The sequence below is a fragment of the Bacillus rossius genome, chromosome 11 (genome assembly GCF_032445375.1).
Source record: "Bacillus rossius redtenbacheri isolate Brsri chromosome 11, Brsri_v3, whole genome shotgun sequence".
NCBI lineage: Eukaryota > Metazoa > Arthropoda > Insecta > Phasmatodea > Bacillidae > Bacillus > Bacillus rossius.
Genome location: NC_086338.1, coordinates 51002116 through 51028260, shown reverse-complemented (window position 1 = coordinate 51028260; position 26145 = coordinate 51002116). Strand labels below are relative to the sequence as shown.

At 43.7% G+C, this 26145-nt stretch overlaps 1 protein-coding gene across 1 annotated transcript in view; it reads left to right on the top strand.

Moving 5' to 3' along the window:
- LOC134536469 (G1/S-specific cyclin-D2-like) overlaps window positions 1–26145 on the top strand; it is a 77708-nt gene that overhangs the window by 43705 nt on the left and 7858 nt on the right. Inside the window, exons 6-7 of the mRNA XM_063376188.1 lie at window positions 13198–13354; window positions 18079–18135. Of these exons, the coding sequence (XP_063232258.1) occupies window positions 13198–13354; window positions 18079–18135 (214 nt within the window). The remainder of the gene's footprint in view (window positions 1–13197; window positions 13355–18078; window positions 18136–26145) is intronic.

Here is a 26145-nt window from a genome sequence, read left to right as displayed (position 1 = left end):
TTACTGCTTTGACTGAGGGCCTATAATTGTACCACACTCCTCCAGGTTAACAGTGAACCAATAGCAAAAGTTGCACAAAGGTACAATTATTTGCATTTCAGCATATCGCGAAATGAATCCGCGAATTTTTCCGGTCTCTAGGTATAGGTATACTGGATAAAAAGACTTCTGAAGTAAAACTTTGGGCTCTTTTCATATTAAATACGTATCAAGTACGAATCTACATATATTAATAACTTAGCCCGGCTCTAATATCTAAGACTAAGTTATTACTATCAAGATATTAAGTCTCTTTCCCCTAATCTTGTTCAGACTTTCGGTACCCCTCCCAGGTATCAAACCTGTGTCCGCTCCTGGGAAAGTCCAAATCACAGTTCTGAATCCTGATTCAGGTCCAAAAAAAAATGTACAACACTAATGTTTAGAGACCTGTAAAATTTCGCGAGTTCATTTCGCGATAGGCCAAAATACAAATCGTATACACCTTAGTGCTGCCTCTGCTATTGGCTCACAACTCACCTGGATGACACTGGACCAATGAGAAACACCCAACCAAAGCTTTTATCGAATCACAGGCTGCATCGCTGGAACGTCTCACAAGACAGCAGCCAATGAGTGGGTGGCATTTGACCGAGTGTACGTAGAACTATGGAGTTCATCCTACAGGTCATTGAACCCGCGAATTTTTCCGGTCCCTACTAATCTTTAGAGACCTGTAACATTCGCAGATTCATTTCGCGATAGGATAGAGTCCAAATACTTTTGACATTATTTTGCTTCAGTGACTGGGCCACAGTTTATCTGAAGGACTCTCGGGCCAATGAAAAAATCTTTTAACAGAAGAATTAGCGAATCACGATCTTTCCAGTCAACAGGTGTTGTTACGAGTCGGTGACCAATCAGAAGATGTAATTTGCACGAGTGCATAGAGGATCGTAGAGTCTATCCTTTTAGGGATTTGAAATCGCGAATTTTACAGGTCTCTGCTAATGTTGTAAGACCGTTTGACGAATAATATTACAACGCAAACATTTACATACATACATACATATCCAGGCACATACCTACATGAAGTGCTCTCATAAGTTTTATTTTGCTACATAAACTAAAAACATAAACTATGCATGAAACGCAGAACGGAAGAAACGCAGCATGCAGAGAGCCGTTTTAGAATACTCGTGTTTAAACTGCGCAAGACGCATCAACTTTCCAACTTCTTGCCTTTCGGCTTCCATTCCTCCTTCCATATTTGAAGTTAATTGTTCAGAAAATCTTTTTTCAAGAGACTCGATGCTGTTTTTGTTGTATTGTTAGGAGCGTACCAGGAGCAAGACCGCAAGGGTTAGGGGGGGGGGGCGCACCACAACGCCGAAATACCATAACGCCGAACGTACAATAACGCCGAATACCATAACGCCGAATGTCAAAATTGACCACAACGCCGACATCTAGAAAACTGCTGTGTACCACAACGCCGAAATACTTTAACGCCAAAAAATTTCATTTCAGGACTGCCACAAAGGTTACGTTAGGTAAGGTTAGCACACAAATTCATTCAGTTGTTTTGCATTTTGCTCATGTGGCCCCCCTTCCCCGCAAAATCATTTTTCGGCGTTGTGGTACACAGCAGTTTTCTAGCTGTCGGCGTTGTGGTCAAATTTGACATTCGGCGTTATTGTACGTTCGGCGTTGTGGTAACGACCCGCTAGTGGGTCTTCTAGCGGTCATCTGTCCCGTTGGCCCCGGTATGGGGCGCGGCCCATTGACGCAGCGCATACCTTTCCGGATTAGCAGCCCCTAGCAGCCCGACCTCGCTACCTCCCTCTCCACCGCTTCCTCCTTCCTCGGCCTTTTGTCATCAATTCGTGCGAAAAAATTTTCCATTCCCTAACTTGCACTCTTTCAAGAGGCCCACTTTGTCAGGGGTGTGTCTGTGTTTAGTGAGGCGGGATATTAAGTGCGACGCCCGCTGTTGCATCTTGCACTGTGTCGCCTCTGAGCGCAAGGCTGTGAACTGTTGCGCAGTCTCCTTGTTGTAGTGCATGTGAGACTTGAGGTGGTGAACACGAAATTCTACCGGGGAAGAAATGAGGATAAAGGCGCGATTCGAGCGTCCGTAATGCTTTCAAGAATCTGCACCGTGAGTTTCATGCCTTAGAAGACGCGTTTTTAGCCATTTTCTCTCTTCTAAAGACGCAGTTTAGAAACAAGATACGGAATATCTGAAGCAGGTTTAAAATCGCATGGTTTTTTTTTTTTCCGAAGCTCTGCATGTGTGTCCTGGTGGGCCAATTTTCAGTTCGCCCCGGTCCGAAAATCTCCCCCTGGGGAGAAGCGACTTTGGAATGGGGGGTTTTTCGGGCTCGAACCGTTGTTTGTTCTGCGCTGCGATCTCCCGAGCAGCCACATCCGCCCGGCAGTCGCGTGACACTCGTGCCCGAAGACGCTGCTTCCTCCGGAAGACTTGGCCGGCGGGGGGGGGGGGGGGGGGGGGGGGGGGGGGGCGGCGGAGCGGGCGGAAGGAAGGGACAGTTAGTTCGCTTCTCTTTGTGTCGCGTCGTGAATGGACAGGATCCAGGGTCGCTGGACAGGAGACTCTTTCCTTCCCTTCCTTACGTAATCCCGCGCCACTCGTACGAGTTCGCATTTTCAAGCCAAGTAACTCTTTAGGTCAAGTGTCTGCAAACTAAATCGTTTCAGATGTAATGATTTTAGGTCGAATCACTTAACAGTAAAATAATTTCAAGCTAATCACCTTTATGACAAGTAAAATACAACCAATTAACATTAGTTACTAAGTGACAACTTGCTAAGTTATGTAGTAAATGTTTTACAGTATGAATAGTCAAAGGTACCCGATTAAATTATTTTTTTGCCACATAAGTCATGCCAAGAATTATTTTTTTTCCCGAAAGTATATATGATTTTAATTTTAATTGTTATAAATAGTAAGTTCATTAATGATTACGTAGCAACAATTTGTAGTCAACAGTATCAAATAATTAGGTGCAGCGTGGGGATTTTTAAACTTTTGAAAAAGGTTTATAGCCTAAAAAATACAGTTTTTTTTTATTTAATTTTTATTCAGGCCCGTGATGAATTGACGTGTCAACTTTTCTCAGCTTGCCGACCAATCGCGAGCGAGCGGCACGTCAGTCACATTCGTGTCACGTGACGTCGCCGTGGATCCGCTGGCGAGGTCTGATCGACTTGAAGGACCTTAACAATCGGCCATAAAGGGTAGCGCGACGAGGGGGTAAATGCATTTCTCATGGTGAAGGAATGGGAAGAGGGGAAACGGGAGCAACCGGAGGAAACGGGGACGCACCACAACGCCGAAATGCCAAATTGACCACAACGCCGACAGCTATAAAACTGCTGTGTACCACAACGCCGAAATACACTAACGCCGAAAAATGTCATTGCAGGACTGCCACAAAGGTTAGGTTAGGTTAGACTAGGTTAGGTTAGACTAGGTTAAGTTAGGTTAGGTTATATTACGCTAGGTTAGGTTAGGTTAGGTTTGATTGTGGTATTTCGGCGTTAAGGTACATTTAAGAAACACACACAAATTCATTCAGTTGATATTTCGGCGTTGTGGTACACAGCAGTTTTCTAGCTGTCGGCGTTGTGGTCAATTTTGACATTCGGCGTTATGGTATTTCGGCGTTGTGGTACGACCCGGAGGAAACCCGCCGACTCGCGGCAACGTCCGAAGCCCCCGTGACCGCTCGGCTGTCGAAGGGGTGTTCTCGGGGTGCTGCCGACAGCTGCCGCACCCTCCTCCCCGGGCCGGAAGTGCGTGCGCGCAGCAGTAAGACGCTCCGCCATCTGCACTTCCGTTAAGCCGCATTCCCTCCCCCACCCTCACCCCTCCTCCTTGTCGGCTCCACGCAGACCACGTCTTGAGCGGCAGCGCGTGTCGCGAAGGGGTGAGCTGGGTGGGGGAGGGGGGTGTCACCCCACCAGCGACCCGTCATTAGCGATGTCGTCCTCACGGCGGTCGAGTACACGCGTTCTTTTTTCTTCTTTTCAAATGAGGGGTCGTCAGCGGCCGTGATCGCCGGGTCGCCGCTTCACGCCCCCGCGAGTGCAGTCCACCCAACCGTCATCTCGGTGGTCGCGAGACGCGAAACACAATTTTCCCTTTTGTCTTCAATCTCTTTCTTTCAGTTTCGTACGTGGATTTTCTATTTTGAAGTAAAACTTATAATGCGACTTCCAACAAGGTTGCGTTAAACGTTCAACGCTCCTGGGGAGGGGGAATAGAAAGAGAGAGCGAGAGTGAATGCGTGGCACTCGAACGTATGCGCGTAGTATATACCTGTTACAGGCCAGCGCGAGCGTTAGCAACGAGTAGCGTCCAATATTCCAACGCAAGAGAGGGAGAGAGAAAGAAAGATACACAAAGGTAGAAAGTAGGAGAGAGAAAGAGAAGTGAGTCGGTAGATCCCAAGCACATGCGCGTGGTATTCTTGCTATGCATTGTAAGCAATGTTAATAAAGTTCGTCTTAAAGAAACAATATGATTTCACTAAAAATCAATTTCTACCCCTTCCTATTTTCATTTCCACATTACGAAGTTTCAATTCTTCCGCGCGGAGTGACTCCACGCACTTTTTTTTTTTTTTAAGCGAAACTTCTTTACCGCCGTTAGGTTAAGGTGAAGTCATAGCGTAACGGAAAGGGAAAGAAAACAAAAATTGGGGTGTTCGATGGCGAAGATGGGAAAGGGGGATAACGAATAACGTAGAGTCAGACAACTGTTAAACTTTGCCGTTTCGTTGCATCGCCATGTTTGTTTCAATTTGAGCCTCCGGCGTGTACTTCATTGTTCAGTTTCATTTTTCAGAGTGTGGAATTGAAGTGTGAAGTTTCACTTGTAACGCTCGTGGTGGCCACCAGACCCGGTGCCACCTGCGGCCGTGATCCCAACACCCGGCATGACCCTCGTTTGCGAGCACCACTTGTGACGAGATGGTTCGGAAGTACATCCGATCTCTCACGCCATGTTGATTTTTTCTCGCCATTACTATTAGTTAAGGGCTTTTCCCGTAAATTTCACACTATAACTCGCTTGCATTTGTTGTTCTGTAACCTCGAAGAGATTTTTTTTTCTTCGAATTATTCTTAATTTTTAATTTAATATTTTTTAGCGAATACGTTTTCCCGATTATTTTCCTTGTATATTGCCGTAGCGCAGCCCATGTACTTTAGTTTGTGTGTATTTATCTCTATACTTCGAAGGCATAAGAAGACACTATGTCACACAAAAAAAAAATTCATAAGAGTAGTTTAAAATAATTTTAAATAGAACTTCGCTTATGTACCCAATTATTTTAAACAAAAAATCTTCATTTTTAATGATCGTAGTGTTGTAGGCCGCTAGAAAAGACGTCAGACGGTGGTCAAGTTTGTGGTTTAAAGTGCATTTTGCCCAAAAGTGGATATAGTAACTTATGCCTCCGAGGTTCCAATGTATATACACACACTCTTTGGGCCTTCGGCGCTAGAGAGTCGACAAAGAACTCACGTAGCGCGTCACTGCCGCCCCACCTGCCCGCCCCTCCACGGTCGAATTGTTTCTGCGAGCCAGTGACTTGCGCCGCTCCCCGTGTTTGGGCGCTTTGTTGAAGGAGTTGGAGGAGGCTCGGGAAAGGAAGGTGGTGGAGGGGGAGGGTGGTGTTATAGGAGGGTAGTTTCCGTGAGACCGGGCGCCATGCGGGCAACCCGGCCCGCATGGCTTCCTGGCTGCCTCCCTCCCTCCCTCCCTCCCTCCCTCTGCTAGTAGCTCCGCGACACTGCGGAAACACCCCCTGTGGTCCCCTCGCGGCCCCGCCTTTCTCACGACCCTCCCTCCTGGGGCCTTTCCGCGGAGGAAATGTGCCGTGATGCATCTTCGTTTCGTCCGCGAAGACCGGCAGTTCGTGTTATCGGGGACTGGGAAAATTCGCGAATTCATTTCCTGATAGGCTGAAATTCAAACATGTGTACAATTCTGCTGGTTCTGCTATTGGCTCGCAGTATAACTGGAGCTATCTGGGCCAATGAGAGACTATCGACCAAAGAAGCGTCAAATCACAAGCTACCCAGTAGAGACGACTCACAATTTAGTACCCAATGAACACGCGTGTTTACTTGAGATGCGCAGAGGATAATGGAGGCTATCCTGGAAGTCACTGAATCCGAGAATTTTTCCGGTCCCTAGTTATCGGGGACTGGGAAAGTTCGCGGATTCATTGACCTCCAGGATAGACTCCACGATATTCTGCATACCCGAGCAAACTTCGCCTGTTGATTGGCCGCTGACTTGTGAGGCGTGTCAGCTGGGTAACTACAGCGCGTCTCGCCGCTCCGCGCCGCCCTGGAAGAATTCCGGCCGAACATTTGGAACGTAATGTGACCACGAAGCGCAGCGGTGTCCACCGCGGAATTGTTCCCGGCTCTTGGGAGTAGTTGGGGAGGAATTTTTTCCGGCGACGTTCGGAAGAATTGGAAAAAACAGTTCTTCTGATCTTAAAGTAAATCGGGGAAACAGGTTGTGGAATTACCCGTGTATTTCTCTCTTCTCGTTAAATCAGGTGAACCCACATCTGCCTTTTGTCTCGTATTCTCCTCCTCCCCTTCCGATTCACGCAAACAAAATAAAAAAACATATCTTTTTTCTCTTCAGAGCTGCTCATGACGTTGAAATTAGAAACTAGACTAACCTAACCTGAAAAAACTACTAACAAAACTAAACTGAAATAAAACTAGTCACACGACACTTTTGTTACTTTAGGTCACCACTGAAGGAATTGAACGCGCGGAATCAGAAAACGGTGTCAATAGTGTGCGCCTTCCCCCCCCCCCCCCAATACTTCTCCTCCCCTTCTGCACACAAAGCGGTACCATCGGAAATTTCCACAGGGTGGGGCGCGGCACTCTATAATGTGCGATGAGCTTTACGCGGCGACTTGTACTCAGGCCGTCTTCGCCTGGGTACCGACGTGTGCGCCCTTACGGGTAGAGACAGGCAAGAGACGGGCAACTACCAGCTTCTATACGGTCCAGATCCTTTTTTTAAGGGACTGCAGCTATCTTCACTGCTCGTGCACAAGTGTCGTCTCTCCTTACGTGAAAGAGTTCCCCCTGCCGGGGCGTTCCTATGTGAGGGGAGCCGGGCTTTGGCGCATCAAACCTTCAGACAGCCCCACCCCACTGAACTGACCCTTACACCCTACACTCCCAGATCACCAACCACACTCCCGACCAGAACTTTGGATTGGATGAGCTTCCGGTCACATCCATAAGGAGATACGCTCCTTCCGATCGCAACCAGGCGTCATCTAACCAGACAGTTGTCATGCGCCCTAAAACCTTGGTCGCAGAACTGCTGGCGCCGTCCCCGATCTTCCACTTCCTTCTGGGACAAGCTCAATCACCCAGAAGACCCGTGGTCCTATCCAAACCTCTGCCAGCTGTCCAGGCTAGTACCGGAGCTGTGTCGGCGCTCGCCACATCGACTCCGCGTCGGGCTAGGGAACCCTTGGAGCCTGCGTGCGACAAGTTTTGAGGTTTTCCCTCCATTTTTGATAACCCAGCCTTCATATCCTATAAGGACGTCCAGGCTGGGGCCCCCATGGGCATGGATGCGGATACGCCGCATACGCAACCAGGAAGAGCGTTAGAGCTTTTAGCTGTACACAGAGGCTGAGGCTACGCCTGCGTGCGACAGTTGCGCGCGGGAGGCGGTGGACACCTTCTGGCTCAACTCGCTGTTGTCCCGGGCCGCTGCCCGCGTCTGCAGTCTGCCGCCTTCCCGCCGAGCGATGGAGGGGGGTGGGAGGGCAGTCCTTCCTTTCCCAGCGCGGCGAGCGGAACAGCGCGCCACCTGGCCGCGATGTCGTCGTCGGAAGTCGCGGTTCCTCTGCCGCGCCGAATGTGTGTTTCCCAGGGTCGCGACCCTGCACTCGCGGAGACGTGCGGTGTTCACGCGCTTCCGGGACACGTGGGGCCCCCCTACTCCACTGCCTTATGGTGTGACATGCAGAGAAATATGGCAGTGGTCTTTTTTTTTTTCTGTTATAGGTAGGGACCGGAAAAATTCGCAGTCATTTCGTTCACCCTAATCCTACTTCAGTGATTGTTAGAGACCGGAAAAAAATTAGCATTTTCATTCGGCAATAGCCTAGAATTCAAATACTGTTCATCTGGACGAATTCTCATCCGCAGTTATAAACCCTCAACCGAAGAAGGATCGACTTACAGACAAAACAAGTTGAGACGACTTACAAGTCAGCAGCCAATGAACTTGCGTTATTTGCCCAAGTGAACAGGGGATTGTGCAGTCTATCCTGAAGGCCATCGAAACTGCGAATTTTTCCGGCCCCTAGTGATTGTATCACAGTTTACCTGAAGGACTCTTTGAGTCCGTTAAAAATCCCTCGACAAAAGAAGTATCGGATCACAAGCATCCCAGTTAACAGGTGCCACGTGTCAGTAGCCAATGAGCAGGTGACATTTGCCCGAGTACATAGAGGATCGTGGAGTCTATCCTAGAGGTAGTTGAAACCGCGAACATTTTCAGTCCCTAGTTATAACATTCGCGAGGTCATTCATTGGCATTCAGGTTTACTCCTCAGTCCTTTGCATATTCGGGTGGACATCACCTCGTTCATTCGCAGCTGACGTTTCGAGACGGGATTGCAGGTGTTTCGGGTACTTATTCAATATAAGGAGTTATCATTTGGCCGGAGTTCTCGAGATAACACACGTGGACCAATAACGGTATCAGCGCAAAGGTGAACTTGTTTGAGATTTTCGAGCATGTCGTGAAGTACGAGTGCGAATTTTTCTTGTCTCTGCCTATCGTTAGATACTGGACAATCTCGCAGACTCATTTCGTTACAAGATAAAAGTCTACACTTTTTCCTAAGTGCTGCTTGTACATTTTGGCACACGGTCTTTTTTTTTTTTTTTTAGGTGGACTTTGAACCAATGATAAACGTCCAACCAAAGATGATCGTTAAGACGTATTTCAAGTTAGTAATGTATTGTTAGAGATGTTTACTACAGACATGCAAAATTCACGATATTTAGGGGGAGGCATTTTTCGCAAAAAAATCTGAATGCGTACTGGACTGCAACAAGATATACCCGCACCAGCGGTTTCTCCCTTGTGATTGGCGGCCGTCTGCGAGAGAAGTGGTTGCCTTACTTGACCGAGCCACTCCGGACGCTTTTTCTCCCGCTCTAAATCACTGTGATTGGTGTTGTAACAACCGACATGTACCTAGAAAAAAATAACTCACGCAATCACGAAACACAGACGATGCTACAGTGTTTTTACTTTCAGCTAGTCTCGGAATCTTTTCGCGAAATATGCATTCCCCTATTTATAGCTTTAAATTTTTACTGGTCATAAGATTCGAAACCCTTTATTTATTTTCTTATTGGCTCTGACCGACAACAGAAGCTCGTTCCTCTCTGAAATCAGCCAGAGAGAGGACACAGAACGTTCGTGATATTGTTTAACCGCACCTCAAACAATTCAGCCTTTCTGCCTCTGGTTTGAGTGGATCATCGTTACGTATGACGTATGCTGTTCCGTCGAGCCAATGGGGAACATTTCGCCAACGTGTTCGTCAGTCCCACGGGAATAAATTAATAAAAGACGGAGGTGACGTCTGAGGCAAGCGACAAACTCAGTATGAATACGGATTCATTTCACTCCATTCTAGACTTATAACTTGCCTACACATAATCAAGCATTTTTAGAGTGTTCATTAATCAGTTACCAAGGTCACACATCATTTGGCGGGCCACACATGATAGGCCAACCACTTCTGCTCCTCGTTCGTAACTGGCTCAAAAGTTCGTGAAGGGCGTGTCTGGAGGCACTGTAGTCCAATCACCAACGTGAAGCAAATGTTTAAGGCGATTAGGCCCTTCCATTTTGCAATTTCAAATATTTTGATACAGCTTTCAATAAAGCTTCCGTGCTATTTTTTTTTTGTTTGGCTACTTGTTGAAGTCAACATTTGTGAACTGGTGTGGTTATCATGGTAGTTGTAGTCGCCCGCGTGAAATAATCTTTATATATATATTTCTTGTGTGCGTGTGTATGTCACTGAACTCCTCCTAGACGGCTGGACCGATTTTGATGAAATTTTGTGTGTGAGTTCACGGGGATTCGAGGATGGTTTAGATTCACAATTGGATATTTTATCTCGATTCTGAGTTAAGAAAAACTAAAAAAAAACACGCTTTAAAAGCAAAAATTGCAACGCATTATTAGAAGCCAATAAGTTTTGCTATTGTAAGGAACTAAGTAGAGAGTAAGAAAAAAATAAAGATCCTGACAGTTTATGGCGTCGCCATATTTGTTTCAATTTTCAATACCCTTTTTGTATATTACAATTTAAATTGCAGAAAAAAAATCATGTTTCATAGCCACACAAATCGCGAGGATGGTTTAGATTCACAATTGGATATTTTATCTCGATTCTGAGTTAATAAAAACTAAAAAAAAAACACGCTTTAAAAGCAAAAATTGCAACGCATTATTAGAAGCCATTAAGTTTTGCTATTGTAAGGAACTAAGTAGAGAGTAAGAAAAAAATAAAGATCCTGACAGTTTATAGTGTCGCCATATTTGTTTCAATTTTCAATACCCTTTTTGTATATTACAATTTAAATTGCAGAAAAAAATCATGTTTCATAGCCACACAAATAGTGAGTGTGTGTCATTTCTCTATGTCCACGAGGTCTCGCCGCGTCAATTTTCTCCTTGGAGCGAACCCGTTCGCTTAATTAAATAAACAGCTTTTATCGTTGAATGATTTAATGATTTATTTAATGAAAATATGCTCTCATAAAAAAAATAGTTAGATAGACATTCAATAGGTGTCTTTATCTCACTCTCTCTCTCTCTGAAATGTATGTAGCTTGCTCGCGGGTCAGTAATGCAGACAATCTTTACATTCTAGCTCGAGACGGAAAAAACAGTAAATGTGGTTTACAAAGACATTTTATGAAGTGTCTTCCCGTCATTACATTTGAAAGTAGAAACATATTTACTCAAAATTTAGGTAGTAACATATTTTTATTGCAAAGACTGGAATAGAGATGAGAAAAATTATCATTTGTGAACATAAGAAAACTACTACAACTGTATCAACTGTTATGTTATAATGTTTAAATTTCTAAATGGTGCAAGATAATACAAAATTCCATGCGGAAAAAGTCGTGGGCAGCAGATACGTATAGTTATAGGTGTGGGGCTATGCATGCTGATTTTTCATATAGGTACTGCATGGATGCGAACATGTAAGAATAATCTATCTATCTTACTATAATAAAACAGTACTTTTTCTGTCTGTCTGTTTGTACGCGATTTTGATGAAATTTGTGTGTGAGTTCACGGGGATTCGAGGATGGTTTAGATTCACAATTTGATATTTTATCTCGATTCTGAGTTAAGAAAAACTAAAAATACACGCTTTAAAAGCAAAAAAACTAAGCATTGTTGATAATTAGCCTCCATGGCAACGGGCTTTTGCATTGTTGTTGCCTTCTGCGTAACCATGGGAAAGGTTTTTGGTAACGGCAGTGGCGTGCCCAAGAGGAGGGGTATGTATAATGAGAAGATACAAAATGTCCAGCGTAGAAATACTTACCGCCATATCCATATCTCACAAAAAGTACATTTGGACAGGACAATGTCTGTCGGGTCCGCTAGAAAGATATATAGAGAGATAGAGATATAAATAGAAAGATAGAGAGAGTTATAGAGATATACATAGAGAGATAGAGAATTAGAGAGATAAAGAGAGATGCTTAGTATACGTTTAAAAAATTACAAAAAAAAATTGATTGAGGCATTGCAACGCATACCGGGCATTATCTAGTAATAGTATATTTCCTCACGGCGCTTACAGACTAGAGCCTGATAGTAAATATGTGGTTGCGACGAGGTATAGAAGGTCTGGGAGTAGAGACCGGAAAAATTCGCGGATTTCATGTCATTTCACGACAGCCCTGAAATTCAAATATTTATACCTCAGTGGTGCCTCTGCTATTGGCTCACAACTCACCTGGACGACTCTGGGCCTGTGAGAAACACTCAACCGAAGCTTTATCGACTCACAGGCCGCTACGTTGGGGCACCTCCACAAGACAGCAGCCAATGAGAGGGTGACATTTTACCGAGTGTACGTATAACTATAAAGTTCATCCTAGAGGTCATTGAACCCGCGAATTTTTCCGGTCCCTATCTAGGAGTTATGTTTTGTGTCTTTACATACAAAAAAATTGGGATGAATTGTTCAAAATTATAATTATAGCAAAAATATGTAGAAATCCAAGATGGCGGTGCCTGATTAGGTGATTACCCTTAAGAGCTTCGAGTCTTAATTGGTAAGGGACTGGAAGAATTCGATGTTTCAACGACCTCTAGGATAGACTCCACGATCCTGTACGTACTCGTGCAAACGTCACTTGCTCACTCATTCGTGACACCTGTTAACTGGGACGCTGGTGATTCGATACTACTTTTGCTGAGGGTTTCCTCATTGGCTCAAGAGTCCTTTTCAAGTATAACCAGTTGGCCCAATCACCGAAGCAGTTCGAAGGTGAACGAGTTTATATTCTAGCCTGTGGCGAAAATGAAACCGCGAATTTTTCCGGTCTCTTACTTATCGGTAGACACTCAGGGCCGGTGCAAGGTAAATTGGCGCCCTAGGCGAAAAACCTTAATGCCCTCTTTCCCCCCCCCCCCCCCCCCCTCCGGCCGGACACCCCAAAAAAAATTTGCCTTGCCTCAAAATAAAACACGCAAGCCTAAGATTTTGTCAACAATCAAATTTAAGCAGGCGTGTGTTTTTTTTTTACTTTTTTACTTATTACAAATCATAAACAGGTCGCCGTGGACTTTAAATAATTACTTATATCAATATAAACATTCCAAACTGTTACAAAAATCCATTTTCATCTAGTTTCAATAATCGTTAAACATATGATATGAGCTGTTATGTGTCGTGCTGCGCCGCCCCCAGCTACTTGGCGCCCTGGGCGGTTGCCTGGTTCGCCTGCATGGACGCGCCGGCCCTGTAGACACTGGAGGAATGCGTGGTTTCTAAGTGGTGTCGTCGTCGACGGAGTGACGTGCGGCGAGTGACGGTGACAGAGAGAGAGTGGTTGTCGCGGTGTCCGCAGGCGTGGGAGCTGCTGCTCGTGACGAAGCTGGAGTGGCGGCTGAGCGCAGTCACGGCGCTGGACTGCGCCGACCACGCCTTGCAGCGGCTGCCCTGGGCCGGCCAGAGCCCGCTGCTGCGCGCGCACGCGCACACGCTCGTCTCCGTCTGCTGCACCGGTGAGTACCTGCTGCGTCCGCAAGATGGCGGGCGTGCCCTCGGCGCCAGCATCGCGACAGCGAGAATAACAGAGGGACCGGAGAAATCAGCACTTTCATTCGGCAATAGCCTAGAATTCAAATACATATACCTTTATAATGATTCTGCTATTGGCTTACTGTTCATATGTACGAATATCATCCAGTTATAAACCCTCAACCGAAGAATGATCGAATCACAGACAAACCAGCTGAGACGACTTACAAGTCAGCAGCCAATGAACTTGCGTTATTTGCCCAAGTGAACAGGGGACTGTGCAGTCCATCCTGAAGGCCGTCGGAACCGCGAATTTTTCCGGCCCCTAATAACTAGAGACTTGCAAAATTCGCGGATTCATTGACCTCTAGGATAGACTCCACAGTCGTTTAAATACTCGCGGAAATGACACCTGTTCATTGGCTACTGACGCGTGAGACGTCTCAACTAGGGTGTCCTTAATTCGGCACTTTCTTGATTTAGTGTTTCCCATTGGCTCACAGTTCCCCGGATAAAATGTGGGCCAATCGCAGAAGCGGTACGAAGGTATAGTTGTTTTGATGCTAGCCTATCGCGAAATGAATCCGCGAATTTTGCATGTCTCTACTAATAACTAGGGACCGGAAAAATTCGCGGGTTCAATGAACTCTAGGATGAACTTCATAGTTCTACGTACACTCGGTCAAATGTCACCCCTCTCATTGGCTGCTGTCTTGTGGAGGTGTCCCAACGTAGCGGCCTGTGATTCGATACAGCTTCGGTTGAGTGTTTCTCACCGGCCCAGAGTCTTCCAGGTGAGTTGTGAGCCAATAGCAAAGGCAGCACTGAGGTATAACTATTTGAATTTCAGGCTGTCGTGAAAATTAATCCGCGAATTGTTTCCGGTCTCTAAGAATAACTTATCTATTCTCTTATAAACATTGTCTTTTTAATCAATATACTAATGGGGGAGAGACTTTATTTACAGTGCTTCAAATTTCTTAAATAAAAAAAAAGTGAACCATGTTTGACACTTGATATTCTGGAAAAATATATTTATTCAGAATATTTTCTTTTTACAAGCTATCTTCCAAGTTTAATTAATACCACTTCTGCTTAACTAGACAGCTGAAATTTTACTATAAAATATTTTGAATCCACGTCTCATGCCGCTACGTTAGTTTACACTCTCTCCCCTTTGGACTGGTATTGGTCTCTAGCGCATTTGGTGATCGCTAATAGCAGATATCGTGCATTGGAAAGAGACAGTAAATTCCCATTGAACTGCACACTGCGATATAAGGACGAGACACGGGAGACACTCACAGCCAAGAGTAGAGGCACGGAAATTTCGCGGATTCATTTTGTGTCAGGTCAAAATTCACAGTGCTGTGGATACTGTACCCACATTTGCCTTCCTATTGGCTTATTTATATCTTACTCCAGAACCTCTCATTTTGAGTGTGGTAGATGGGATTGGGTCTCTCTGCTGCTAGCTGGTAGCTGACTGGCTGACTGAACCGATCATTAAAGCAATTCTAAGCATAGATGTTTTCTAGTCTAATTGGTGATTAAAAGAATCCGCGAAATTTCCGAGTGTCTAGTCATGTGTAGAGACAGGGAAAATTCGCGAATTCATCTCGCGGTAGGCTAAAACTCAAATACATTTACATTCAAGCTTCGGCTCACTCCTCATCTGGACGACTATGGACCAATAAGAAAACCTCAACCAAAGAAGTATCACATCACTAGCAATCACTGGCAAACCAGCTGAGACGACTTCACAAGTCAGCAGCCAATGAACTGGCGTTGTTTGCCCGAGTATACAGAGGACTGTGTGGTCTATCCTGAAGATCGTCGAAACCGCGAATTTTTCCAGTCCTTAGCCATGTGCACAGTTTCGTCTCGATCTGACGTAATATGTCTAACCAAAAAAATATTACAATTGGATGAAGCGAAGGTTTTCTTTTTTCTTTTTTTGTAATCGTTTTGCCCTTCGGGGTTCTGACCATTCCGTGTTTGCACTGCTGCTTTACAACCAAGTTTTAACCGGGATGTTAAAAACCGTGAACCTTCAGTGAAACTTTGTATTTGTCTTGGAGAAAGTTTTTCCCTTTCAAACAGAAAGCAATACGAGTCTGTGCTCTCACGTGTGTTTAACATGTGTTCTAAAAAACTCTTCACCTCGATCCTTAACAACAACAGCCAATCAGGGCTCATCTTTCAAGCTCCGCCCACTACCTTCCAGTCAGTGACTTTTGTAGTTTTTATTCTTTGTGCATTTACGTATATTATAATTAATTTAAAAAATTAAATGCAGTACTCAGGTGATAATTATTTAAAAGAACTAAATAATTTAATTTAATCTTAAGGATCGTCCTAACACATAGTTTATTTCATTTTATTATCATTACTATTAATGTAAGAGATCATCCTATTTATTTATTTCGAGTGCTTTTTTTTGTTGGGTCATAAATTTCCTCACCAGTTTTTTACCGAACGTTATTTTCGAGCTGTAAAAAAAGTAGGTAAAACAATCGTAATTATGAACACTTGGCGCGTGAAGTTTCGTACCGCTATTAGATTATATTATATTTAGTAAGTACCTGATTGGAAAATTTGAGACGGAACATAAAATGCAAGAGATCAATCGTAGTGAATTTTCAGGAAAAACCCTCGAAAAAATATAAATGACAGTAAAATGAAGTAACCAACCTGTCATGTGAGACAGAGCCTTGAAACTAGCTTGTTTTATGATTATCTGCGTTGTTTCCCCTCTATTCGACAACTATAGTTCCCATCGAAGAGGGAGCCGGTTGTCCGTTAGGGGGGGGGGGGGGGAATAGTGTGGAAGGGGGGAAGGACAGGTTCCTTCTCCAACACTCGCTCTTAATTTATCTCCGAAGACGTGATTTCGTCCAGGCAATGTGTCGACTGGGGCGTATTGTCTTTTGGAAGACATGATATTTTTTGAAACACCTCCCCCTTCATCTTCAACACATTCCCACTCCCCTTCAACACCTTTCCCCCCTCCACCCTCCCTAGACAGTGTACCACCAATAAGTAGAGCCAAGATTATTTCGCGGGTTCATTCACTCCAGACTAGACTCAACTCTCCTTTGTATAGTCAAGCCTTTTTATAGTGTTCATTGGTCGATAACAAGGTCACATCTTTGGCGGGTTGTCCCACTGTAGCGACGAGAGCGCACAACTACAGCATTATTTCTAGTCAGTCCTAGGAGGCGCCGTCTCGTTGCAGTTCGATGAAGACGACAGTGAGTACATATTGTTGTGAAGGAAGCAATTTGGTGTCCCCGTCATTTTGGAGCATGTCGAAACAAGGGGAGCATACTAATGGCATAAATCGTACATTGGAAAGAGAGACGTTTCGCCGGTTACAAAGCAACTGGAAACTAGCTGTCGATGTATCGTTGTATATTCTTCCTCTTACTGTCGAGTCCGGACCAATGGGCGAACTCAAAACAGTATTCTCTGATGTCTTTTTTCTTGTTTTCCATCATCAAGAATAAACGGGATTTTCATCAAAGCACGGCTAGAAAACGCCATGTTTGTTTGTAGATGACAAGGGGCCCGCCTAGTCAGGGAAGTATCTGTATCAGTGAGGCGGAATGATAAATGCGACGCTCGCCGGTGCTTCTAGCCCGGTATCGCCTCTAAGCGCAAGGCTGTGGAATGGCGCGCAGTCTTCTCGTCGTGCACGGGATAACTATGGTATTTGAGCGGTAACTATGACATTATATGGCGGAGAAATGAAGGAAAATTTGCAATGAAAGTCCCTTTGGCGCTTTCTAAAATTCTGTACCAGTTGTTTCAAGCAAAAAAAAAAATCTTAAAAACATGGTGTTTTTTTTTGTTGCTATTATCCCTCTTCTGAAAATGCAGTTTAAAAACGTAATCCTGTAAAAAGGACTACTCATCCGTCCAGCATATTCTTGATGCTTTTCGTAAGCCTCTGCTATCTTGAGCGGTTTTACAAATCGCGTGTTTTTAATCTGAAGCTCTGCACACCGTGTGTGTGTGTGTCCGGGGGAGGGGGGAGTGCAGTGCTCGACCACGACTTGCCGCGACCCTCTGGAAGTCGCCAGATCGCTGACCAACGTGGACGGGGGGGGGGGGGGGGGGGGTGGACGCACCACAACGCCGAACGTACAATAACGCTGAAAACCATAACGCCGAATTCCAAATTGACTACAACGCCGACAGCTAGAAAACAGCCGTGTACTACTACGCCGAATTACCACTACGCCGAATTACCACAACGCCGAAATACATTACACCGAAAAATGTCATTGCAGGACTGCCACAAAGGTTAGGTTAGGTTAGACTAGGTTAGGTTAGACTAGGTTAGGTTAGACTAGGTTAGGATAGGTTAGGCTAGGTTATTTTACGCTAGGTTAGGTTAGGTCTGGTAAGGTTAGGTTTGATTGTGGTATTTCGGCGTTAAGGTACATTTAAGAAACACACACAAATTCATTCAGTTGTTATTTCGGCGTTGTGGTACACAGCAGTTTTCTAGCTGTCGGCGTTGTGGTCAATTTTGACATTCGGCGTTATGGTATTCGGCGTTATTGTACGTTCGGCGTTGTGGTAACGACCCGTGGCCGGGTACAACCCCCAGGGGGGGGGGGGGGTATTTGGTGGAGAGGGGAGTGACGTCACAGGGCAGGATGTGGGCCGCGGCACCTGCCCTTTCCTTTTCCCCCGGTAGCCGCCGTCTACGTGGGGTCGGCGCACCCCCGCGATATGGGCCTGGCCTTGAACCCCGGTAGACCGTCTTGGAGAGGCCGGCCGGAGCACCTGGGACTTCGCCCGCCCGCATCGCAGACACTCACTCCCTTCCGTCCCCCCTTAATCCTTCCTCATCCCGCGGCACTTAGCCGACACCAGCTGGTGCGAGGGCGTCGTGCACGTTTCTACTGACGTGACAACGTCTAATAAATCGATGAACGCCGGCTGCACGCACGAAAAAAGTGTCCCGTTACGCTCATTGTACGCTTGCGCCGCATCTATCTCTCTTCCACTCGATTTGAACAACCATCGATTTGACTTTTTTCGAGGCACATTAAACTTGAAACACTCCCATTCGTTTCCTACTTTTCCTATCGTCGTCCTATCCTTCAACAGAATAACACAGATTGCTAGAAGTTAAATAGCAAACATGTATAAAAGTTATAGTTGAAATAATCTCTTCGTTAAAGTAATAAACATATTTGAATTAATGAGTGCAAATAAAAGTAAATTTATAAATTAAATTGTAGATTTCATTTCACTCCTTCTTTGTATCCATACAAAATAGTGATAATTCAATAAAAATTATTCCATTTTTATTCATAAAAGTATGCAATCATTTCATCAATGTTTTATTATGACGTTGTCACGTTAAACTATCGTCCGTAAACCGACTTTACAGACAACCAATTTTTTTTATTTGTGTAAATTGAACAGAAATATCCTTGCAATTTGTACATTTACATTTTAAAAAAACTGTATCACTACAAAATAGAGTTCGAAGCAGTACCGAGTTCGGATTCTTACTCGGGGAATTCATGCTCTGTGTTGTCTCAGTACATCAACTGTGTTTAAAGTTCTTTGTAAACCGTTCCCTGTATAGCTTTCCAGTATTAACTGCGCACATAAAAAAAAGTAAAATTGTTGACTACTCGATTAACTTTTCCATGGTATAAAAAATTATGCTTGAATATGATATGATGCGCCAATTTTCGTAAAAAAAAAAAATACTCAGGATTATCTCAAAAAAAATTTTTCTTGCACGCAAAAATAACCGTAGGCTTGTGTTGTACAAAGTTACAATATCTTTCTTGTCTTATTACAAACTATTTCTTGGCGACTGGTTTCCAAAGAAATATTTTGTAAAAATACAGAAAAATGTTTTTTGTGTCTTAGTTTGTTTTCCTAATGAATACTTTAAATGGCAACGGAATTGCCGACTGGGTAATTCCTCCGGGCTTATCGAAAGTCTATACAGTTTAAACGTGAATTCCAAACAAAAGAATTGTATGCAATACAATTATGGGGTTAAGAATTGTCAGGAGACAGCATACCGTACCGCGTTATTGCCATTTTCTCACGCCCAAATCATTGCGGAAATGGTGCTTGACCACGTCTGGTTATTGTTAATAAGTTTGAATTAGAATCTCCGTCATTAAAAACTGTCACTTCCATTAAAAAAAAATTATATTCAAACTGTTGCCACAGTGCAAACACTACACTTCAGTCAATGTTTTGGAAATTTACCAACATGGCCCAGGCCATGAACTAAAAGAAAAAAAAAAGCTTCACCCGATTACCTTGTAATCACCCAAACATGACCACCCCCTGAGAACAGCGGTGTTCAAAACAAGTTGCAATAATCTGCCCTATTGCAATTTAAAAAAAAAAATCTCTTTCGTCACCGCCTACAGACATAGGTAAATTTCTAAGTAACTATTTTTCTTCTGGAAATGTTTTTGGAAACTTTTATAAACTCCTGGGACATTTTAAGAACTTAATGTACATAACAACCTATATGTTCGCCAATATTTAAAAAAAAAATAGATTTAACATTTTCTCATATTCCATGCAGCGAAAATATTTTGAATTTTTTTAGCTTAATGCATCCAGCATTGAATCTCTTAACAAATTTCATATATATTTTTTTTATTTCAACCCCTGTTTTAATGGTAATAGTTCGTTTCATCAAAAATTGTTTGAGCCAAAAGATTCAAATAATGTTTAGGAGATTTACACTAAATTATAATGGATTTGATCGTAAATCTATAAAAATTAATGATTTTTTTTGTCTTTCTACCCTTGTTATTTCCACCCCTTGAAGTAATGATTTGCTATATTAAATTTGCTTCAGATAAAAGTTTATTAAAAAATTAAAAAAACTTAAACAAAAGTAAATATTAATTCAATATAGTACATGGTAGGGAAGTTTTATTTATTTTCTTATTTCAAGCCCAGGTTTTTAAAACACCTTGTACTAATGGTTCGTTTAATGAAAAATGGTTTCAGACAAAAGTTTTAGTTAAAAATTGTAAGATTAATACATAACATGCACGAATTCAATGATGTCCCTACGATGGGAGTTTTTTTCCCTCCAACCCTTGTTTTTTCAACCCCTTGTAGTTATGTTTGGTATCACTCCTACGAGTTATAATACGTTCAAACGGGTGTGATATTTTCCATATTATGGAGTTACAGCGATTTTTCTGTTTTTCAAAATATCTTCGCCATTTCTACCCCTTTGTTAGGATATTGCCCATTAACGAACTCGACCGAGATTTTCAACTACTAGATTTTATGTATCAATTTGGAAGTTATTTGTGAAAAATTGCTACAGTTATCGTGTCCACAAAATCGTTACATAAATTTCGAGTAGACGACATGGTCTTCGGACCATGAAACAAAACAACTATAAAAAAAAATTCGGAAGTCGCACCATGGTAACGGCTGCAATAGGTAGTATTTATTTTTAAAATCTACCTAATATGACACATTAGCATTACCGTTTGAAAAGAATAACCTACAGTTCACAAAGATGAAAGCTTCAACCAAACCTGAACAGTTTCGAATTTTACCGAAGTAAGGTCAGGTTCGGCCAGTGCAATAAATAATAGTTAATAAAAATAAAAGGTTGGTTATGTTAGATTAGCGTTATTTAAAATATTCTATGACCGTAAAACATATCAATCCTTGCATTATGGTAGCTAAGATCAGTTGCTTAAGGGAGTGCCTCCCATTTCAAGTCAAGATTTTATATTTACAGTAATTACAGATAAACTTGTAGACTTTTTCAACTGTTTAACTTTCACGAAATGAAAAAAATATATATACAGCGCATACTTTTTGCATAATTAGCTGCCAAAGTTACATTTGTAACGTTTTCGGGTTTTACAAATAAGGAGAATTTAATTTAATGCAGAACTGAAACTTTTTAGGTTTAACTGCAATGCCACTGGCTGCTTCAAGAAATGGTTTATTCTCCTTATTTGTACAAACCAAAAACGTTAAAAATGTAACTTTGGCAGCTAATTATGCAAAAAGTATGCGTTGTATATATTTTTCATTTCGTGAAAGTTAAACAATTGAACATGTCTAAAAGTTGATCAGTGATTAATATAAAAATAAAACCATGACCTGAAATGAAGCAACTGCAGGCAGCCATTTCTGACCAACGGGCCTTCGCCATAGCGGACCCAAGGACCGGTTACCTCACTCTAGCATCGGATCCCGAAACCCCTAACCTCTAGTTTTGATCTAGGGCTTTTCGTTTGGGGGTATTGGGGACAATGAATGAATGAATGGTAATACGATGTTTTTTTCACGAGCGATCGGTAAACTTCGGAGAAATTCGGAACTGTTCGGGTGTGGCTCGCATCCCTGTGAACTGTAGGCTTCCCGTTAGAAAGTAAACATTAAAAAGTGTGGTATCAATGTCAACAAGCGCCCGATCCGCCGAGGAAAAAAACCTAACACCAACACTTTTTTTTTTTTTTACTAACAAGGGAAGGGTCAGATTCGTAGCTCACCAATTAGGCTTAAACCGTGTGAGTAGAAGCAGGTAGGCGCTCCTTTCAATATAAATTCAAAAAATGTATCAATTAAAACAATTCCATGTTTAAATATATTAATTAACTAAATTACAGCAAATTTTACTAATTAAATACATTTAAAAATGTAATTAAATGTTAATTATTTCGAGAAACTAAAAATTTAAAACATAACTGCAGTAGTGGGTATCGAACCCGAGCCGGTAGATTGCCAACAATGCGCTTGATAACTGCGCCACGCCGCTAACGTGAAATTTCGGGAACAATTTCGCTGAAACTCTAATTTAAAATCTTTAAAGAACTTTTTTTTTTCCTCCCTTCCTAGAGCCTAGTCAGGCGAGATATTCCAGGACGTTGAAAGGAGCCCCGACTCGGACCCCTCCCCTTGTAACATGGCCAGTTGCACCATTGGGAGTTCGGGCGTGATCTCGAGCCATAAGCTGGACTGACCATCGTTGGACCACATAACCTGCTGCAGCATTGTTTTTTGAGCGTTGAGAGAATGTCATTGGGAACTCGGATGTGAACCGACTCTCGGGTCGGTTTATAGATCTCGGATAGACTCCTTGTTAGCAGACATGGCCGGTATTTTCACGGACTTTACCGGGTTTCAAATCCCATATGGATTAATAGGATTCACGAACGAGCGTACTACGGATTAGCGGGACTCTGCTTGATTGCATCTTGATCACTTTATAGATGGGTGTTATGTTGTATTATTTAAAAATGTTTTCTCTTGAAAATTTGTAACTGTCAGAACTCGTAAGACCCGGCATGGTATATTCGGACGGTTCTTAAGATGTGTGCGCGACTTGCACTGCACTTGCGCGCGCATGCGCGTGTGGAGTATAGACACGCTCGTACGTGTGCGTGTGTGCGTGTGTGTGTGCGCGCGCGCTTGTGCGACGTGCAGCCCTCGTTGTCGCTTGCATCTGCCCCGGGCAGCTGTCGCCCCTTCACAATGTGCCCTCCCCTCCACCCGTGTTACTTCCCCTCCTGCAGCCAATCCCCCCCCCCCTCCTACTCCGGCCTGCTATCATGCAACCCCCCTCAGGGTCTCGTGTCGGCATGTCGCCCGGGCCCCAGATGCTATCTCGCCCGCGCATGCGCTGATACACCCTCTCGCGACCCGCGCCAATCATGGCTGCGGACCAGCGCCGGATGCGGAAGGGGGGGGGGGGGGGTGTGAGGTACGCACCCCATGTCCAGAAACTGGTGCCGTACCACCCCTAAAGTAAGTTGCGATCGGAAATAAAAAGGTGAGGTAGACTCTTAAGCCCCTCAAAGCTACCCCCTTTTTTTTCCCGGACGTGCTATTTGAGCAGAAAATAGGCCAACATTGTTGGAATTGCATTTTCTTACGTGGCAAAAAAAAAAAAAAAAAAAACCACCAGTTATAGGCATATTATGTATCCCTTGACACTAAAACTTTGTCCAAAACACACACTACTTTTGTTTTTATGAGATTTTTTTTTAGAACAGCAGTGTTTTGTTTAGATGCGTATATTACATGTCCTCCTTATTAAATTTTGCTGGCTCAGTGGTTAGATATTAATAAAACTTCAGAGAGGAATTGGCGTTAAATTCAATTATCCAGATGGGAAAGGGGGATAGTGTTTAACATGGCAAAGATTACATACACAATGGCGGACGAGGGGGTTAAAAAAAATCATGCGAGTTATTTTGAGTAATAATGCAAGGTGAGCTATTAAAACACCTGATAGCCGATCACAAAGTGACTGTTTGTAGCAGTTGATCACAATTAATAACCAGGCATTCCATTCAATTGTGTTCTATGTTCAAAGAGATCCATTTTTTTATTATTATTAAATAAGATAGAAAAGAATTGTTGACGAAAACCTTTAAAACAAATATGGCGCATTTTAGAAGTAAAAATTGAATATTATCACATGATACACGTAATTAAATAGAAGAAAAATGTATTTCCGAAATTCTCATTCAAATTATTTTTTCTTTAAAAAATACAATATTTCAGATACATATTTTTACTTTATTTACATTATAAAGTTGCGAGTAAAACGTTTGTGTTCTATGACGTACATCTGGCAACAGAGCACGCTGAATCAAGGGCGGCGCTTAGTGGCAGTATCTATGACGTACATCTGGCAACAGAGCACGCTGAATCGAGGGCGACGCTTAGTGGCAGTATCTATGACATACATCTGGCAACAGAGCACGCTGAAACAAGGGCGGCGCTTAGTGGTGGTAAAGTAGTAAAGATTGTTATTAAGGATCTGAAACATAGTTGCTAATTTTTTCAAATTGATTATGCTAGCATGATTAAGCATGAGTTATTGGTAGGGAATAATCATCCAAAACATACCCCGTTTCTGTTTCCTGTTCTAGCACAGGACTTAAATTTAAATTTTACAAAAGTGTATTGGAAAGACAGAGAGAGAGAGTATGTCCAAGGATGAGACACGTCGTGGCGCGCATTCTGACGGCGGCTGTCCGCACTCGCGCTCCAGCCCTCGCGTCTACAATGCCCGCGCGCGGCGGCTTGCGTCGACAACCCCCTCCCCTCTCACGGTTCGGCGTCCCCCGCACCCCCTGTGCCCTGCTCTCCGCCTTCTTTTGTTCCCTCCGGGCCGCCTGCAAGGCCGAGACAATCGCCCGTCGCGCTTCAGGCGAGCGCTACGTTTAAAAAAAAACGTGCGTGAGGATGCAAGAGAAACAATAGTAGCACGTAAGAGCCATGTCACAGACATAAAGGAATGCTTCAACTACCTACACTTGCCATCCCCCTCCGCCCTCCCCCCCCCTTTTTTTTAAATCTTAATTCGGCTTCACGCCACTATGTTTTTTTTTATTTCAAATTTTTACGAAATTGCGGTATAGAAGTTACGTTGTATGCATTACCTAGGAATATATATATTAAAAAAAAAGATTACAAACTTCTATATGTGTAACCATTACGTAATTAATAAGGGAAAAAAACACAGCTTTAATCATATTTACATGCCGGATTATCTAATGCCACTATGATTTTAGCGGGACTATCAGGCGTGGAAACGTGAAAAACACCGCACTGAAACGAAAACCGACAGTAAATAAAAAAAAACTCTGATCGAACAAAAATACCGGCAGAGCAGTAATGCGATCTGGCGGCCAAAGTCAAAACCCGATACTCACCCAATAAAAAAAAATAATTTTGGAACGCGAGCGACTCGATTGGTGCCTGATTACACTACACGACTATATATATATATATATATATATATATATATATAAATTTATATATATATATATATAAAGTTACGAACGCGAGAGACCAGACCGCGATGCCAGTTTCGGAGCTGGCTGGCGGCCCTGCGTCACGCGCGTATCACGTGGCCTCCACTGACGTAAGGCATGCCACGCGTGCCTGGCCGGATTACAGGGGTCGTCGCTACCCCCTCCCCCCTCCTCTTCCCGCGCACCGTCCTGTCTCGGCGTCGTTAGCTGTCGCTGAGCGGCCTGGGAATTCCGCGGTCCGTCGCGTGACGTCACCCTTCTGGACTGTTCGGGACGCGGCTCGTCATCAGCCCCTCTCGACCCTTCGAGAAGGACACCCCTAGGTACTTAAGCCACGACTCCCTCCCCCGCGACGGGTTTTGGGGCGACGGTGAGTGGCGAGAGTGCAAACAAAGCAAACAAAGACGGCTAACACAGAGTAGTATACGTAATAATTAGAGACCTGCAAAATTCGCGTATTCATTTCGTGATATGCTACAATTCAAATAATTATACCTTAGCGCTGCTTGTACCACTGGTTCACTGTTAATCTGGATTAATGAGGGCCAATTAGAGACCCTCGCTCAAAGAAGTGTCGAATCACAGACACTCAGTCGAGACGACTCACAAGTCAGCAGCCAATGAACAGGTGGCATTTGCCCGAGCGTGTAGAGTGTAGTAGAGTCTATCCTGGAGGTCATTGAACCCGCGAATTTTGCAGGTCTCTAGTAATAATATTTCTTTGTTGACAGTGTATTTAAACGGGCCACCAGTTGGTTATCACTGCCCTGTATCGTTACATTGGTCTACGACAGCTGCAGACTGGCCAATCCGCTCAGTGTAGCGCCAATGTAGAGCCTACTGCCTCGCTCCTAGAGGCGACCGGGCACTCTATGGACGTGCCGGCGTCGCCCTTATCGCTTCTTTGCGTGCGTACAAATATGCTTTCTTGTATGCCTTAAGTGTTACACCGTTAACTGCTGCAT